Source organism: Hemibagrus wyckioides, linkage group LG09 (assembly GCF_019097595.1).
Source record: "Hemibagrus wyckioides isolate EC202008001 linkage group LG09, SWU_Hwy_1.0, whole genome shotgun sequence".
NCBI lineage: Eukaryota > Metazoa > Chordata > Actinopteri > Siluriformes > Bagridae > Hemibagrus > Hemibagrus wyckioides.
This window is the reverse complement of record NC_080718.1, coordinates 19,323,152-19,341,598: the sequence shown is the minus strand read 5'-3', so window position 1 is coordinate 19,341,598 and position 18,447 is coordinate 19,323,152. Positions and strand designations below refer to the sequence as shown.

The 18,447-nt window shown below is 40.2% G+C and overlaps 1 protein-coding gene across 4 annotated transcripts in view; it reads right to left on the bottom strand.

Annotated features, from left to right (window-relative positions):
• Positions 1 to 14,004, bottom strand: part of fermt2 (FERM domain containing kindlin 2) — a 37,384-nt gene extending 23,380 nt beyond the window's left edge. For 2 of the 4 annotated variants that reach the window (XM_058399429.1, XM_058399430.1), the window contains exons 1-3: positions 13,731 to 14,002; positions 12,860 to 13,019; positions 194 to 427 (exon numbers count right to left, since the gene is read on the bottom strand). In XM_058399429.1, the coding sequence (XP_058255412.1) occupies positions 194 to 427; positions 12,860 to 13,016 (391 nt within the window). In that variant the 5' untranslated portion in view covers positions 13,017 to 13,019; positions 13,731 to 14,002. Of the gene's footprint in view, positions 1 to 193; positions 428 to 12,859; positions 13,020 to 13,730 lie in introns of all 4 variants that reach the window. The other 2 variants (XM_058399428.1, XM_058399431.1) reach the window with 2 other exon arrangements.
• Between the last annotated feature and the right edge of the window lie 4,443 nt (positions 14,005 to 18,447).

The following is an 18,447-nucleotide window of genomic DNA, read 5'->3' as shown; positions in this document are numbered from 1 at the left end:
AAAACAGAGCTTGGGGCAGCATTAAACAGCTGTACTACTGATGTAGACCAATCCTTCAAAACTAATGCAGTACTACAGCCCCATGACAGCCTGAAAAAAAGAACAAGGTTCTAAAGCAGAAGGGATGGCTCATTAAAAATAAAAGAGGGAATGTAGGACCGTTTCCGCCTCTAAATATAAAAGATCCACGTACTGAAAGTTTTGCAGATGTCCGAAACAGCCTTGAAGACACGGTCTGAGAAGTTCACTTTGACCTTCATATGCTTCATGTTGGGCAGCTGCAGGCGCAGGAGCTTGTGCTGTGGTGTGAAGAGTAGCCTGGCGTCAGCCTGGATGCCATACTTATCCAGTGTCCAGTGCGTCTTCAGCAGCCATGTCTTCTTCTTTTCCCACCACAGTGCATGGTCTGACCAGTCCTTCTTGACATCTGCACATAAATACACACAAAAAATATAAGAACCAATATGGGAGGAATTCACTGAAATTCAAGTCAAAAAAAAAAAAAAAAAAAGGTGTGTATGAATATTCAGCATCTCAATACTATGAGAAAGATCAGCTATGATTAATCGGATCAATATCTCAGCTAGATTTTAAAGAAGGAACAAAGAGGATAAAAAAAAAATAAAGCACAAAGTGCTGCTATAGGAAAATAACCAAATAAAACGAGGTGTGACTGATGAAGGCGACCCTGACATTGATTATTTTCCCAGCTTATTTTATTCCTCTTATTCCAAAGCAAGTTTCCATAATATTCAAAGTATATTAAAAAATATCACTTTTATCCTGTTATAGTCATTTTTTATGGAACATATGCAAAACAAGTTTGTTCCTTAATGCACACTAAATAAAATTTCAATCAAATCAATTTATTTAATAATCAAGCAAATAGAAGAACAACCCACAGAATCTGAGCTGAATTGTTTGTGAAATTATACACATGCTTGTTTATGGTGCAAATAACGGGTTCTGTAGTGAACGTTTTTTGTACAGATTTAAAATGAACTAAAAGGGGTGCTAGATATCGAACGATTTCTGTCTGGTCTAAAAACACACGTTAAGGATATTTATTTTAAGAGGATGACACCACCGGACATGTTGAACCACAAACACGGACGAATATGAGTGTTCTGATCTGATGACCACTCAGATAACATGCTAGTTGTTATGCCCGACAAGGGGTACGCATGAGACTCTTGCTGTTATGTTAACGTACTGAAACAAAATAATGCTCCTTGCATGTCTAACACTTTGCCCAGGCTACATACAACATGCACAGAAAGAGAGTTTAGGTTAAACAGCACTGAATTTATCCAGGCTGGTGAAGCTCTTTGTATGTAAATACAGCTAGTGTGGTGAGAAAAGGTCAGCGGGTAAGTGGCAGTGATATATGAGCCAACCACCAGGCCATTAGGATAGCACAAAGATCCCTGGTTTTAATGACAGGGGTGTGACACTGCATTTGGTAGGGATTACTTTGTGCCTCCAGGGAACTCTCATCGAACATGACATCACCATAGGTGCCTAAACAGGGGACGGTATTTATGGGACAAAGTTGAGCTTAGACAGAGCGCCAATCATGTACGATCCACAGGGGGGAGGGGAATAAAAGGGGCTGGGGCGAGGTAAATATTTAAATGGGAAAGGACTGCTGTTCGCGTGACAGAACAAGGAGATCAGGTTAAAGCTTTCTCTTTGTTCCATGGGCTGTAAGCATCTCAAACCTGATTTTCTCCCACAGCTGTAGGCTAACAATAGAGGAACAGGGATGCATATGTGCATGCATATAGCATATATCATAGCAGTGACCCTCTGAACAGAAGGGTAAACCTAGTAGGATGAGTAAGCTGGAAACAACATGTATAAAAAGATCTTCGGATGCAAAGGTCAAGTCTTCTAGACTATGACAGTTCCTTTAAGAAACTGATCCCCTTCCTCCACACTGCTAAAGAAGGGTGTCACAGGTACACGATGGTTGGATAATAAATAGAAAATCATTGTTAATAACTATTACAGATTCGCTCGCATTAATAAAAATGTACAGAGCAACTCTAGCCAGACAATGCAGTAGACATCCGGAAAAGCGGATGTTCCTGCTCCAGCGGTGATGTCAGAACTCAGGCATGCTTCCAGGCGAGCACAGGGACTAGCACTTCCCTCAGCAGTGTCCAGTTTCCTCACTGCCTCTCCAAGCTTGTCTCTCCTCTCCCACTTCCCAGTCCTCCACTCCACCACACTAGTGACTCCAAAGGCACTGACTCAGAGTTTCTTCTTCGTGATGTTGGCTTTCCATCCTTCCAAATTGGGGCTCCCTAAACCACAATGTTTCCATTTAAACTACAGCCTCTTATTCTCTAGGCAGTCTGTGGCAGAAACTGCTAGCGTCGTTTTAAATCTCATACCATTTATACCTTAACCCGCAGTCCCACTTTTGAAAAAAACAAGTAATGGCCAATCAAAAATAACCTATGCAGCAAACTGGGGGAAAAGAAATCACGACACAGTGGTAGAGAGAACATTATATAATGACTGGGCAGTGTGTGTGTGTGTGTGTTTGGATGCTTTCTTCACGATCTTCATAATTCCCAACCACCAGCTCTGAAATGCTTTAAATACATGTCTCCAGTCTTCATTGGCCAGTTCGGATAAGTGCAATGGGAATAAACAATCTAGACAGAGAAGTAAAGCATTACATACTATCCATCATCTCGGTTTACAATCATCGCCCTCTGTAGCTACATCGCTCAACGGTCTGATGCCAAGCAACAGTGTTTTGAGAAAACCTATATTCTGCAAAACAGCAACTGTTCAGTAGGACTTTTCCACTAAACTTGACCCATCAACAATCTAGCTCCCTGCACATAGTGGAAAAAAATCTGGTTTAGATTTTGTCAGTTGCAAAATGGAGAGAGGGTGTGCCGGGTGGTAGCTAAGCTGCGTGTGATTTCCCTGCTGTGTAAAAGCCTGGTGGGGGGGGGGGGGGTATGGGGGGGGGGTCACAGGGGTTTACTTTATAATCGGAGAATGCTTACTTTTACAGGGCTAAAATTGCTAAAGACAACACACAAAATGATGGGTTCTACTTAAAGGATACAAAACCTTGACTAGAGAAATGTTATTTAGTGATACATTACAGCAGCATGACTGCACAGGCTATGAATCAGAGCATTTAAATGATGTAATAACTACAAATTCACGTTATACGCTGATAATGGAGTTTTTTAAAAGGGGAACAGCCAGGATGACCATCAGTTCCCATTTTCATTCAGAGCAGCCTCAAGACCGCATTAGCAAGCAGTCTGGGAGCTGTCTCACCACACAATTCTCAATATTCTCTTGGCAAACCATAAACTGAGCAGGTGGCAAAGCTAAACCCTTTATAAAATTTTAGTGACAGAACAAGAGTCGCATTAGTTGTGACACAAAACAACCCTTTCTATACATTCAGCCTCTCTCTCATTTCCACTTTCTATCTGTATCTTAACAGCATGGAGGGGTGGTGGCCTAACGGTCATCTATCACACAGCCTGTGTAAAGGCTGGTAATTCAATCTGCTGCTGGCCAATGGTTTTCTCCTGGCTAAAAATATAGGCTGCCAAGGGATGATGTAATGTTGTAGCTAAACGAAAGCAGGGCTAAGTAATTGGGTGCACTGAATGCAGAGCAGGACTCTCTGGAGCTGCAGAGTGAATGAGCTTTTATGATTTCGGTAAGCATGTGGCTAGAGTGGTCTACAGGAACAACGTCGTCCATCTCATCTTCTGCTTAAGTACTAATGAGTCAATCCATAAGTATGACCGGCGACATTCATGCTTTTCATTTGCATCCTTATTTGGGTGCCTAATAATTCATGTTAAAGTCAAGCGAGTTGCTCAATTATTGACATAATAAGCAATGGTTTGGATTTATGTCACACTTTATTTTGTATATAAAAGTGATCATGTGAACCTTTTTTTTTTTAAATTGCTCTAAAAAATGCTTGTTTGATTAAAAATACGAAGTGTGTTAAAATATCATTTGTCTTCATGTTGACACAATAAACAGAGTGACATTTCCCCAGAACACTTGGAGAGAGAAATGGAGAAGTGTCATTTATAGATTGCATGAGAAAACGCACGGCTGCTTACATGCCTCCTGTATACCAGTGTCTCTTCACTGCCTTGTGTTTATAAAGGTCGTACTTTGAGGAAGGGTATAAATCAAAACAAAAGCCACTGAGCTGAGAATTACTAATGCTAATGGCATCCCAAAAGAGATGTTCATTCGATGTTTGTACAGGTCCAACTCCCAAAAAAAAAAGAATTTCTCAAAAAGCACATAGAATTATCGACTGAGGAATCGACTGGGAGCACCGTTGATGCACTTAGGCTCTGATGACTTCCCAAATGCATGCTGGGTTGCCTGGAACAGGTATGATATTGAGCTACTTATATAACCAGATCAATAATGAACGTGACAAGCAGGGACAGATATCAGGATGAAGTAAACAGGCAAGCAGCAGCACTGACATTGCAAACCTAAATGATTGGATCATGTGTTGTTGTGCCTTTCTAGCAATCATTAATCTTCTCTTACAGATTCAAGCCTAATGCATTCAAGTGCATCAGTCTGACACACACATACACATACCCCAACCCCATGGGGAGGTTAAAGGTTGGGACAATCTGCTGATGCTCGTCACACCGAGTAGCCGTCTTTCCTTGCTGAACACTCACATTTTATTGAAAACAAAGCTTAGTACATTTTACGAACATCATCCCAGAATGCTGAGGAAAAGCTACAGCTGAACATTTTATGTCAGAGAAAAACAAGAACAGCTGAACAACTTTATTGCTTTGTAGCTACGTTTATGCATATTCAGATGGCCAGTACCCACACGATACACTGTGACACAAAGAAAGTCCTGTTCATGAATGATTCCAAGAGCATAAAATCAAGCTTTCATCGTTTCAATGGCTCTCAACTCTACTGAGCATCTTCAGGATGAAGTGGAAAGAGCTGTTTACGGTAAGACGGCAATAATTTCCATATGGTACAACATTCCTACAAAATGCATCCAAGCCTCTTGTTGAGTGTCCAGAATTTCATGCTGTTCTTAATAAACTGGCAACACAACGTAGTGCACAATTCTCACTAGAATCACATGCACTATACAGCCCCCTCCAAAAGTACTGGAACGACAAGGTTTATTATATTGTTTTTGCTATATGATGAAGATATTGGGGTTTGAGGAATACGAGATGTTGGTTCAGGATTTTCATCTTGAGGTGTTAAAAAATTTTAAGAACCCACTAGAATACTAACAACAAGGTCAGCCAAGGAAAACAGCAGCACTTGCTGATATGCTGAAATGTGAGTACTGTACAGAAAAATCAAAAACCTCTACCAGAGTACAGTGGAGGTAGTGCCATGGCTTGGGTTTGCCTGGCTGCTTCTGTAACAAGCTCACTAATCTTTATTGATGATATTGCAGAAGAATGAGTTGAGAAATCTATAAAAACCCAATATATCTGCCAGTTTACTGTGAAATACATCCAATCTGATTGGCAGGGACTTCATCATGCAGCAAAAGAATAACCCAAAATACATTGCCAACTGCCAAGGACTTCATCAAGGGAAAAGACTGGCCAAGTCAATCACCTGACCTTAACCTAATTAAGCATGTACTTCAACTTCCTGAAGAGAAAACTGATGGGGCAAAAACAAACAACTGAAAGCAGTACAACACTAGCATCAAAAAAGAAGAATCTAACAGTTTGGTGAGGTCAGTGGGTTCCCAGCTTGATGCGGTCATTGCAAGCAAAGGATATTTAACCAAATATTTAGTGTTATTTACCTTAAGACTTCTATTCTTTTGCTTACCAAAGGTGCCATGTTCCAAGTTTTTCTTAAACACATGTTGATATAAATATCTGGAAATGAAAGCTCTCTCTCACCTCATTCATCTGTTGATCTCATACTCAAATGTTTTCACACTGTATCCAAAAAAATAAATGAAAAATGCTATCAGAGGAGCCTGGACATCACCAAAGGTTTGTGAACACCTAACCATAACTCTACGTGCTTGTTGAACATCCTATTCCAAATTCCGTCCCCACTTCGCTGTTATAATAACCTCCACTCTTCTGTGGATATTTTACACCATATTTTGGAGGGTGGCTGTGTAATTATTGTAAAATAGGTAGGGATTTGGAAACTACTATGGGTGTGATAGTCAGGTGTTCACATACTTTTGCCCATATAATGTGTATTCCAGCTTCATAGCAGTTATACAAAGCCAGCAAACCACTAAGTGACCTTTGGGGAGAAGAAGAAAAAACAAAACTATGCCACTATGGATGAACCCCAGTGATCCGAACAAATTCCGAACACAAACAACCAAATCTAACTAATGACATTTTAAATGTCTGCAAAAACAATGGACCAGAGTCACTGCTGCATTCCAGTCAAGTCAGATTTCTGGCTCGTGGCTACGTGAAACTACAGAAGAAAGGAGCTCTCATTAAGGACTCCTCCAGGCCAAAACATCAACAGACACTCCAAAGCTAAAGTTTCATCCTCTCTATACGCAACCTTCCCTGGCTCCTATAAACAAAGCTCGGCTGTTTTGGGGTCCTTATAATCAAAAGAGAACAAAAATATTTAAAAAATGTCGACAATAAATTCTGTCCTGTGTTGTCAGTGCACCACCAGTTGGCAATCTATTATACATCTTAAACATTAATGATCCAACAAAAGCGATTTTGATCTTGAGAATACACAAAAGCCTTTTGAAAAATGTTGGACTAAAAATCTTAACGCAAGGACGAATGAAACTCAGCCTGCAAATTCATACACTCTTTCTCAAAGACATGTCAAGGACCGGTGGGGGGTCATGGTCATCTAGAGGGCAAGCTTAATCAATAACGGCCCCTCTGATCTTGTTTTGAGACACTCAAAACTCCCCGAAGACACATGCACTGATCCCCTTAACCTGATCAGGGGGAATAATGACTGAACACAAAGTGGTGAGAAAAACACAGCCTCCGGTTAAGCAAGCCAAAAAGTTCCCCCAGAGATTTAACACATGCCCAAAAAGGACATGCTCTAGCCTGGAGATTAGTATTGGAGCCAGGTAGATGCAGAAAGATCTAGCAGGGCTGGCCAACCTGAAGCTGCCAAAACAAAAAAGACCTTTTTACAAAAATACACACACTCTTACAAAAATATACACACTTGTATAGAATCAGCATCCAATCATCACTCAGACACAGCCAGAGCTTCAGTGTGCAATAGATAATGCACTGACCTTAAAAATGGACATTTGTATTACGGTCTCACCATGCGGCAGCACTCTCTATTGCAGCTTTACACAATTATATGCTACAGCTAAAGTCTTTTAATCACATTACATGGGACGTCATGGACATAAATCAATGCCCAAGGAAGCCTCAAGGCCTCACAGATCTCAAAAACAGAACAGCTGGGAAACATCATCCAACCAGCCAGCGATTTGCCTGACATCATCAGCCAGCTTCTACATCAAGAGCTCCAAAACAGAGCCACTTACTCAGTTGGGGGGGGGGGGCATCCAAGAGGAAGTCCAGTTAATGTTATGCTTGTCCAGATGCTCCGATAGGCTGTGTGCTATTTAAAAGTTTTGATTGGTGAACTGTGCCACACCTGCCCTTCATTACTTCAGAGTATGGCATGATAAATAATAGATTTTTACAGCTGCTTGGCGGAAGAGAAGCACATTTACTGACAGTTGGAATAAAGACATTTTAGAAATGTACTGCTGTTCAATATATCTGTGATAAAGACTTGTCCCAGGACAAGACATCTGCAAACACTCCAAAGCTCAGGTTACATCCTCTCCATATGCAAGCTTTCCTCCCATATGTTTACTCTTATACACAAAGCTCAACTGTTGCAGAGCGCTGACAATTGTCAGCAACATCTAATATACATCTTAACATTACATACACCGAAATGTTTCAAGAAAGTGAATGGGTTCATCCTCTGAGCTTTAAAAAAAAAACCAAAAAAAAAAACCCACTAAAATCATAGCAGGATCTGATCAGAGCAACAGGAAAGATCTGCACTGGGAAGGGCCCCTATTTACCCTAACTACTTCCTGCACACCAGATTAGAGTGTCCTAAAGATCCATGTAAATTACCCTACAGAACCAAAGCACCAACTGTTCAGTAAGAACAACAGATGTGCACAGTCACCGTCCAAATTACAATCACAAATCATTACAGGATAAAGCAAGACAACGATTTGTGATTTTGATAAAAATGGATCACGCCTGGCCTAGCTTCTCCCATAAATAAAGCATGTAATATCCACAGTCTGCTCCATTACTGGTCATCTGTGTAGAATACTGATAACCTATTTGAACTTTATAGGCTCAAAAACCCAAACATATTGAGATAATGCAAAACATGAGAATGATCTGATTCGGGTAAAATACATTTCCCAAAGCTGTGCAGAGAAAATGTCATATCCCAGGTTTTCCTCATGATCTGGTTATCCATGCATGACCCTGTAACTTAATTCCAAAACCGAAAGAATTCTGGGAAGGCTTGCGGATTCCGAAAACCCTGATCCATGGAGGTCAAGTTTAAAAAAAAAAAAAAAAAACCCTACACAGGAACTGCTGCATCCTGTGTAAAACAGCGTCCGCTTCCTTAAAACCCCCTACTCTGTTATCAACAATGGGTGATCTTCCCCTTGCTTCAACACTATAGTTAACAGAAAAACCTGCATGGAATCTCAGCTAGTCACTATTTCAAGATTTTCGGCAGATCATTCTTTTATTTCGTGCTCAACTATTGCCCTTGGCTAGATCATGTTTACTCATAACACTGGGTTATATTTCTAGTCGGTTTGTAGGGGTAATAATTGCACAGCATCTGGAAAAATAGCACTCAGGCCTAAAAATGGAGTAATACGCCGCATGCCAGAAACTGAAGAGAAGCTAGGAGCAGGAGCAGGCAGCAGAAAATACTGTGATGACGGCAGTGTCCAGGGAAAATGCCAAACCCTGGAAGTCATTTCCTGTTCAACAGAAGACTTTTATGGAATTCTAGTAGAGCATCTCACGTCACATGCTGGGGGCCCAACACACATAATCCACTCCTCTCAATCCCCTTTCCCCTTGCTGGAAACAGAAACAGAGGGCCAACAAATTAACTTAGCCCAACATTGTGTGCTTTAATGCATTACTGACGAAAGCTTGGCAAGTTAAAAATTTGAATAAATGACTGCTGACTCAATGGCAAATAACTTTAAAAAAGGGGGGGGGATCTCAGATTTCTCTATCGAATTCCAAAAGCTTGCTTTTCTCATCTCCTTCATTTATTACACTCTCTCACACTACATGGTATTTCGCTTTCATAATAGGAAGGCAGCGTCTCTTCAGTGACAGCCTTGTGCTCTGATGACATACTGCAGATTCACTTTTTTTAATGACCTCTCACTTCAATCATTAGGATTCCTGAGATTGCATTTCTACCGTGTTAAATGAGGCAAAATAAAACATTCGTCTTCAAAAGGAAGAGCCATACCAGGCATGTTAAAGATGAGAAACAAGACATAGATGCTCAAACTGCACTACAGGTCACCTGTGATCCTGGTCATCAAATCTTAAATAATAATGCTCTGCTAAAAAAGATCTGGAGGAAATGACCGCTAAAATCGATGAAGCACTTTCCTGGCATTAACTTTTAATCCATTAAGGCTGTCGGAAGATTTGCTGAGTGAACTAGTATAGCATGCGAGAGAACAGATCAAAGATGTTGCAGTAATTGATTTCACATGTGGAAACATATATCTCTCCCTCAAACTACACACGCTGCAAGTCATAAAACAGCAGTGGACAAAACATAAATTCATCTTCATAAATTCATAAATTCAACTTGCCCAAAAGACACGGAAAAACCTTATAGCTGGTGAACCCATTTGTCCGCTGGGTAACTACAAATAAAAACGATTATCCTGCAAACGAAATCTGCTTGTCTGAAGTGCCCAGGCTAGTGAAATACCCACTCCTGTAAATAAAAAGGGTTTTAAGGCACACCCTAGTACTGTGTGCACCAAATACTACAGCGAACACTGCAGCCTATGCGATGTCAAGTTGAACACGTCAGTGGGACACGAGCATGCTAGAAGTGCGTGTTGTCTGTCTCAAGAAAACCTGACAAAGCTTTCAAAATAATCTTATAAGGATTTAAGAGTGCAACAATGTCACAGTGTGGGGGAAGGAGGAGCAAGACTAAAACAAGGTCAGTAACAGAACAAGAGCTTCCCATTACTAAATGGCTCTTAGATCTTAAGAGCTATATTAGGTCAATGAACCCTCTTACACATGACAATGCTGTCCTTACAGAGAGATTTCTTCATGGCCTCACAGGCACTGCAGGAAATCGATAACGGGTACGCTTTCTGTTTCAATTTGTCACCTGTTATCCCAAACCGTCCTCCGTATCACATCGATTTCAGATTGAGCAAATTTAGGGCGAAAAGATTTCACTCAACAATATTAAGATACGTACAAAAGAGCAATTTCACAGTCTATCTCTGCATCTGTGTCAAAACAACTTTCACTCAGGAGTAGTGAAGCATGCAGACTAAAACTAATTCTCACACAGACACCCACCATGTTCCTTCTATTTAAGGGTTAATAATTGCCATTGAATCTACTCTGACCTCTCTTGTACAAACACTGTCGGGTCCTCAAACGTTTACTGGGGGCTGGTTGGCAAATTCAAGGGAATAGCTAACGGCTGATAAGACTAGTACAGGCCATATCTCCGAAGGTACAGTACAGAAGAACTATATTTATACAGTTATCCTGTAAATACAAACAAGAGTTAATCACAGCAACAAGGTCATTACATTTCCCCAACAGAGGACACAGTCTTCACAACAATACTTTTGTATTATGTAAGCATCAAAGCGGGACAACTAAGCACTCGATACGGACGTAATCTCCTCTATATCAAAATGCTAGGCAATTCTTACTTCAACATGTATGAGAATAGCTTAACTTCTTTCTTTTTCAGTCCAGCTTTTACTGTTCTTTGAACAGGTTAGACTAGATCTCAGCAAGAACAATAAACGTCACTAACAATACAGACAGACACATGCTGAATCAGAGCAGGCTGGGCTCAGCCCTTGCTCTTCTTCAGGATATAAAAATGAATGAAGAAAAATATGGATCAACGTTGCTATCTATGCCACCTCGTTCACGCTTAACAAATCGTTTCAGGTGTATTTTTTTTTTATTTTTAAAACAAAACCAATACCACCAAATAACATCTTGAATAAAAAACACACATGGATGGCGCTGATTTTTGTTCTAGCCTAGACTGTGAGCTTGTCACGCGATACGACCAAATATAACATCAATTTAGTGATAAGATTTTGTCACGTTTACGTCGGTTTATATTTACGTCCACGTCGCTATCACACATAAAACACGAGGTCACCAGTGAACCATTGTGATTAGACAGACAGACAAATAGATCCAGCACAAAGATAGGTAATAAGGCATGCAATAAATACTAAAAAATACTAAATATTAAAATTTAAAGGTAATAAAGTTTAAGTCTGTGCAAAAACCGAGTGTTTTCAATGAGTCCTCTCCAAATCAGAGTGTTTTAAAGGGTCTTGTGCCAACCGGAGTGTTAAGGTACATAGTGTACAGTTTGTAGTACAGTTCAGGACAGTGAGCAATGTCAGCACTGAGAAATAATATTTGCAGAATAATGATGTCTTTGGAGTTAAAAGAAGTAAATAAACTAAAAACACATGTCCAATCAAAGTACAGATTATACAAACTGAAGCAAAGAAACTTCTGTGGTTAATGGTAGTTGCAACTTTTCTGTTTCCTGTGTGTGTATGTGTGTCTGTGTGTGTATGTGTGTGTAAGTCTCAGTACAGAACCAAATGGAGCACAGTATTTACCACAAAATAAGACTACTACGACCATGAATCACTAGGAATGTGGAGTATCTAAAAACAGCTTTTCCATACTAAGCAATCCATCACCCACAATCCGAAAGAAGGAAAAAAAAAAAACGCAAAAGGTTTTAACAACTCATTAAATGGACACCAAAAAAAAGTAACACACTGATTACTAGTTGGTCATGTGGAATATTGCTAATTATGCTTCAGGCCTCTGCTCATGTGTCCAGAAGTCATCACTGTGATATGGAGTACTAAGTTCATGCTGAATGACCGTTATGAACTTTCTGAGAGTTAGTGAAGTGAGTCATAAGGCTTGAGCAGATTGGACTAGTTTTAAATAGGAAGAGGGGATAATCTAACTATTTCCAGTGTATCTAGTCCTATTCTAATCCATCATTAGAAGTAATTTCCTGGACTGCTTATGGATGTGTCTGAAATCCCATTCCTGTAGAATTTTTTTTTTTCCATCTCTCAACAAAATTTATAACACAGATCAGGAAAATATAGACAACATTGCAAAAGACTCTTCCAGGAGAGGTTTTAGGGAGATGATTGCCTATACAGGTATAACCTTCATACAGGTCATGGTCACATGGTGAAGTGTAATTTGTCAGTCACAAGACCTAGAACAAGCATGTATAATGAAGGTTAAAAACAATGAATTTGTATTAAATGCAGTTACGAATGGAGTGTGATAAAGATGCACAGATCACGAAGACACTCCCATCTCTGAGATTTATACAGAGAATGCGTATCCTGTAGCGAGCTCAGCATCATCGTGACAGACATGATCTGGCACCATTAAAGGACAATGTCTGGAAATCCTGTCCAAATACTCATCCAGAGATTCAGAAGAATGAGTGGGCCCCAGAGTGGACATGGGCTCTCAGCTTGAGCAGAACTTACCAAGTTTCTCTACGAGTTTCAGCATGACTCCACCAATGTGGATTTCTCCTGTGACTCTCAGAGAGACGTCTTTGTTCAGGTCAGTCACATGCATCTTCAGTTCCCAAGTGCCATCGGCATAGCAGCCATCAGGCATCCGTATACCATCCAGAGCCATATCCTGTTTACAAAACACACACACACACACATTAAATATCAATTCCAATGCCATTCATTTCAGGCTATGAATATATATATATATATATATGATTCAATCTGTTGATTAAAACATTTCGCATTCATCTCGTTTGACAGTCACCGGTGACGTAGGACACACTTGGACACACTGCTCAGGACGCTAGCATGCGATTTGGGATTCAGCCAAAACAAGAGGGAGACTCTGTGGGTTGGGGAAAATGAGCCGGTATGAGGCTACACTGTTTCAGACGTGCGCGAGACTTGTCTGAATTACTCGAATTTAACAAAGCACACGTAAAAAAAAATATATAATAATAATAATGCTTTAGTTTTACAATACAGAACAAAAGACCAGCTTTGACCGTTTGACGATGATGGAATAAAAAAAAAATAAGCCGGTTTAATACCATAATTCAACTTAATGTGTAAAAGCGTGTTCACCTGTAGGCCAGTTTTTCTAACGGTAAAGTCGGGAATATGGCTGATTACGTAAGCACTTCTCACACACAGAGAAAGAGAAAGAGAGAGAGAGAGAGAGAGAGAGAGAGGCTCTAAGAAAAAAAACTCAATGAATAAAGCACGCCTATGTTAGAAAGTTCCACTTTCAACACGTCTAATGAACGGATCATTGTAAAGCAAGCAGCAGCGCGAGCGTTGCGCACAAAAAGCAACCGCGAGTCTTTTATACACTCACCTTCAGGAGTACGCTAACGATAAAGTCAAAACCCAAAGTGAAGCCTTAAACTTCGGACGTCGCCAGAGGTCTGTTTGAACACCTTTCTTTTTCCAAACGTGTGTTTAAGTCTAGCATGGAGAATTTTATTTTTCCCCCAAAGAAAGCTTGTCCGACTAAAAGTCCCGCGAAGTGCGTCCTCGGGGTTGGAGCTAATGGAGTCCAGCGGCTGTCTCACGCTCGCTCGCTCGCTCTCTCTCTCTCAGTTTCTCTCTCACTCCGTGTCTTTCTCTATCCCTCCCTCTAGCAGTGAACGTCACTCAGAGCTCCAATCCCGCTTTTTCCTTTCCATAGGGACTGCTTCATTATCTCAGCTTGGGCACTTCCCCTAAACCCCCGCCTCGGTCCAGCGCCTTCATCTGGGCTAGCGTGTGATTTCTCCCAATACACAATAATGGCTATTTAGTCTAATTGTCTAAGGATTTGGACGCAGCTTTTTCCCCCCAAATTAACGGTGTCGCTTTCACACTGATGTGAATTAGCTACATTTTCCTCAAAAATCATAATAAAGGATTTATTGTTTGTTTGTTTTTTGTCATCATTTTGTGTCGCTTTATAATGAAAAAGCTTCAGGTTTTAAAATAATGAGTTTTGACCACTATAGAGATAATACCAGGGGTTGGCTAATCTTTAGGGTTTAAGCATTATTAATCATCTAAAGCTATTAAAACTCTGATGTTTGTTTTTTACTCTTAAAGCAATTAAAGTCGTGGTAGAAGTGCTGTTTTGCTTATTCTAATCAATAATCCGGCTTCTAGTTCTCTGTAGAAACTTGTATTAAACTGATTCAAAAATAACAAGAAATCTGCTTCAAATCACTTTGTTTAGCCTTTTTAGTTACTGAAGATAAATTAGGTGCTATTTCACCAAGGAGTGTGAAGGGAAAGCGATAGATAAGGCTAATGTGCAACAGTCGTGTTTCTAATCTCAAACGCTAGCTAGCATGATACAAACTAACCGAATGCTAAGAGCTAGCTGTCAGGTCTCCTTCTTGTCACATTCATTAAAGTTCAAATTGCGCAGGAATTTAGGTTCAACTCCCTAAAGCTGTCAGATGCTAGAGGCACTTTATGATCTTTTAAATATGATAACACAGTGATTAAAAACATTATGTAAGGAAATCTAAAAAAAAAAAAAAACAAACCCTAAAAGCTCATACTTAAGTACACTATATTACCAAAAGTTTTGGGACATCCCTCCAAATCATTGAATTCAGGTTTTATTTTTTCAGGGGTTGGGCTTGGCCCCTTAGTTCCAGTGGAAAGGAACTTCAACATACCAAGACATTTTGGACAATTTCATGCTCCCAGTTTTGTGGGAACAGTTTGGGGATGACCCCTTCCTGTTCCAACATGACTGCGCACCAGTGCACAAAGCAAGGTCCATGAAGACATGGATGAGTGAGTTTGGTGTGGAGGAACTTGACTGGCCTGCACAGAGTCCTGACCTCAACCCGATAGAACAGCTTTGGGATGAATTAGAGCGGAGACTGAGAGCCAGGACAAAACTGGGATGTCTGCCTTTTCATGCACATGAATTTAATATGGAGTTGGCTGACCTTTTGCAGCTATAACAGCTTCAACTCTTCTGGGAAGGCTTTCCACAAGGTTTAGGGCTTTTTGACCATTCCTCTAGAAGCGCATTTGTGAGGTGAGGCACTGATGCTGGCAGAGAAGGCCTGGCTCGCAGTCTCTGCTCTAATTCATCCCAAAGATGTTCTGTCGGGTTGAGATCAGAACTCTGTGAAGTTCTTCCACACCAAACTCGTTTATCCATGTCTTTATAGACCTTGCTTTGTGCACTGGTGTGCAGTCATGTTGGAACAGGAAGGGGTCATCCCCAAACTGTTCCCACAAAGTTGGGAACATGAACTTGTGCAAACTGTCTTGTTATGCTGAAGCATTAAGAGTTCCTTTCACTAGACGTAAGGCCAACCCCTGAAAAACAACACCTGAATTCAATGATTTGGAGGGGTGTCCCAAAACTTTTGGCAATATAATGTAGATGGGCTATACATGTATTATCAAGCCCAACTGATTTACATCATTACACAGAAAAGGGACTAGAAAATATGATTCTTCTGAAACTACCACAGAGAATATTATGCTCCTTCAGGAATAAAAGCCTTATATGGATATATGGCCTGTTCCTGTTATCTCCTTTCCCTTTTCTGTTAATTTCTCTCAACATGTGCCAGATATGAAAGAACAAGTGTGTCACTGTTTTGCTATAGAAGTCCAACACTAACACTAGGGCAAGAATTCTTTCAGTCCACCTTTAAAGGAAAACAGACCTCTCACTATTCCTTTGAATGAACATCACAATACTGTATTTCTTACCCAATAACAAAAACCAGGGGATTCATTTCAAGTCAAAGCGATACAATTAAATAGTGAATTAGGAAGACACAAATCCAACAAAGATGATTTAAATAGAGAAATCTAAAACAGGAATTCTAATTTTAATGTCTGATGCAAAAACATATTGAAGACAGTCATTCAAGGTCTTACCCTTAGCAGCTTTGTTTTTCTCTCTTGAAATTAATAAGAAAAGGGTCGGGTGGGTGTGTGGGCGGTTGGGGGGGGGACTCCTGTGTTGGAAAACTCAAGAAATCACCAGATTCCTTCCATAAATAATCTTCCTTTCACCACATCAACAAACATAAAATATTATACTGTTTTTCTTTATTAAATAACAATTTATGGCAGTGGATACTTTATTTCAATAATCTATTTAGCAATTTTTCTTGAGCTAACATTGTAATTATAAAAGCAAAATTAACCACGTCACTAATCACAATATAAGTATATTGTTAAATGTCCCAGCACTAATGAAGATGCCTTAAAGTGATTTAAAATTCCACATAATTTATGAGCTGAGAATATTACTGAAACAAAACAGGCATTTTCTCCCTTCAAGTCTTAAAACCCCATTTTCTCCCAATTATTTGTGCTGTCTTGGAGAGTTCTTCTTCTCACAGGATGGTAGACGGGTGAGTTAAGGAGCACTGGCTGCTCCACTGCAGGGCCACTTCGGTTCAAGAATGTGAGCTGCAGCCTTTGGACAGCATCAAAGCGATTTATAACCCTTCTCTCCTTGCTGCTCTGACCTCCTCCACGACACAGCGTCTGGCAACACAGCTATTGCCTTTTATAGGCTGTGTTTTAATTACGGTGTAAACAGTGAGTGAGATGGTGTGCAGGAAAGTGGAATGGGTGGATGGGAAGAGGCCAGTAGGAGGAGTCCTGACGTTCTCTGAATCACACTGGCAATACGAGACCACCTCATACAGGACCGCTGAAGTCATACAACTTGCTATCAACCTGAAAACTAATAGCTGGTACAATATTTGGATTGAAAAAAAAATATTTTAAAAAGAGGAATAATATGTTCACTCTGATGCTGAGGTTATAGTCCCAGATGAGTTATGTTGGCAGTGCTGCTAGAACCCTGAATCTAGCTGTAAGTCATCATCTGAGTGATTGACTGAACCCAATCACTGCACATTTTGGAATGGGGTCATGTTTAAACTATCCAAAACCAAAGAAATCAGCAGTAATCATAGATTGACTTGCCCTCTAGTGGCCAAAGCGTTGCGGTTGACCAATCAATCCAGACACTACTAAACAATGGATTGCATTACTAGTTAGCGTTTTAAGTCTTGGAAAGTAATGACATCCACTGAGCGCAATACTGATGTCATTTTAAGGAGAGACTTCCTATAAATCTGATTCATTCTTTACTCAGATGACATACACTACTCACAAGACAAACTACAGAGCACTGAAAGTTCATCTTGCCAAAAAAGGTGCATCATGCAACAAAAATATCTCTTCAGGCGTTGTGGACTTAAAGCCTTGAGATTACAACTTTTTTTTTTTTCCATTTCATTGTCTGTACTGCTTATCCGATGGGGAGCCTGTGCCCATCTCAGGCGTCATCGGGCATCAAGACAGGATACACCCTGGACAGAGTGCCAACCCACCACAGGGCGCACACACACACACTCACACACTTTGGGCAATTTAGAGACTCCAGTCAGCCTAGAAGCATGTCTTTGGACTGTGGAAGGAAACCGGAGGAAACCTAAAATGAACATATTTTACAAAATTGAGCCCAGTATGTGGTGAATCTTGCGGACAAAGACAGATACTGGTTTCAACCAACTTTTATTTTCCTGTATTGGCATAAATTGACTGTATCTTCTAGCACAACAGGAAGTTGGTGACATTAGCCCCTTTTTTTTTAATACATACCTTTACCTCGTATAAGTGACGCATTTCTTTCAATGTGTGTGAGATATGATATGGTGAGAATTCAAAAAGCACACCAAATTAAGTATGAAATCTTCACCTAAAATGAAATCTCACATATAAAATTCAAATAAATGCATTAAAACACAATTTTTAGACTTGCAATGATCCAACACACTCCCTAGGATTGATCCTTCAACACCTTCTCCCCATATCCATGTGGGTTTTCCAGTTTCCAAAAACTTGAAGGTAGGTGGACTGGGTACTGTAAATTGTGTGTGTGCTTTTCAGTGATGGCCTGAGATGGAGTGTCATCCCAATAAGGGTGTGTCACACCATGACTTAGACTAGGAAAATACTGTTACTGACGATGACTGAATGATTTACTGACTGCCCGAAAGAAAGAAAAATACTTTTAAGGACCA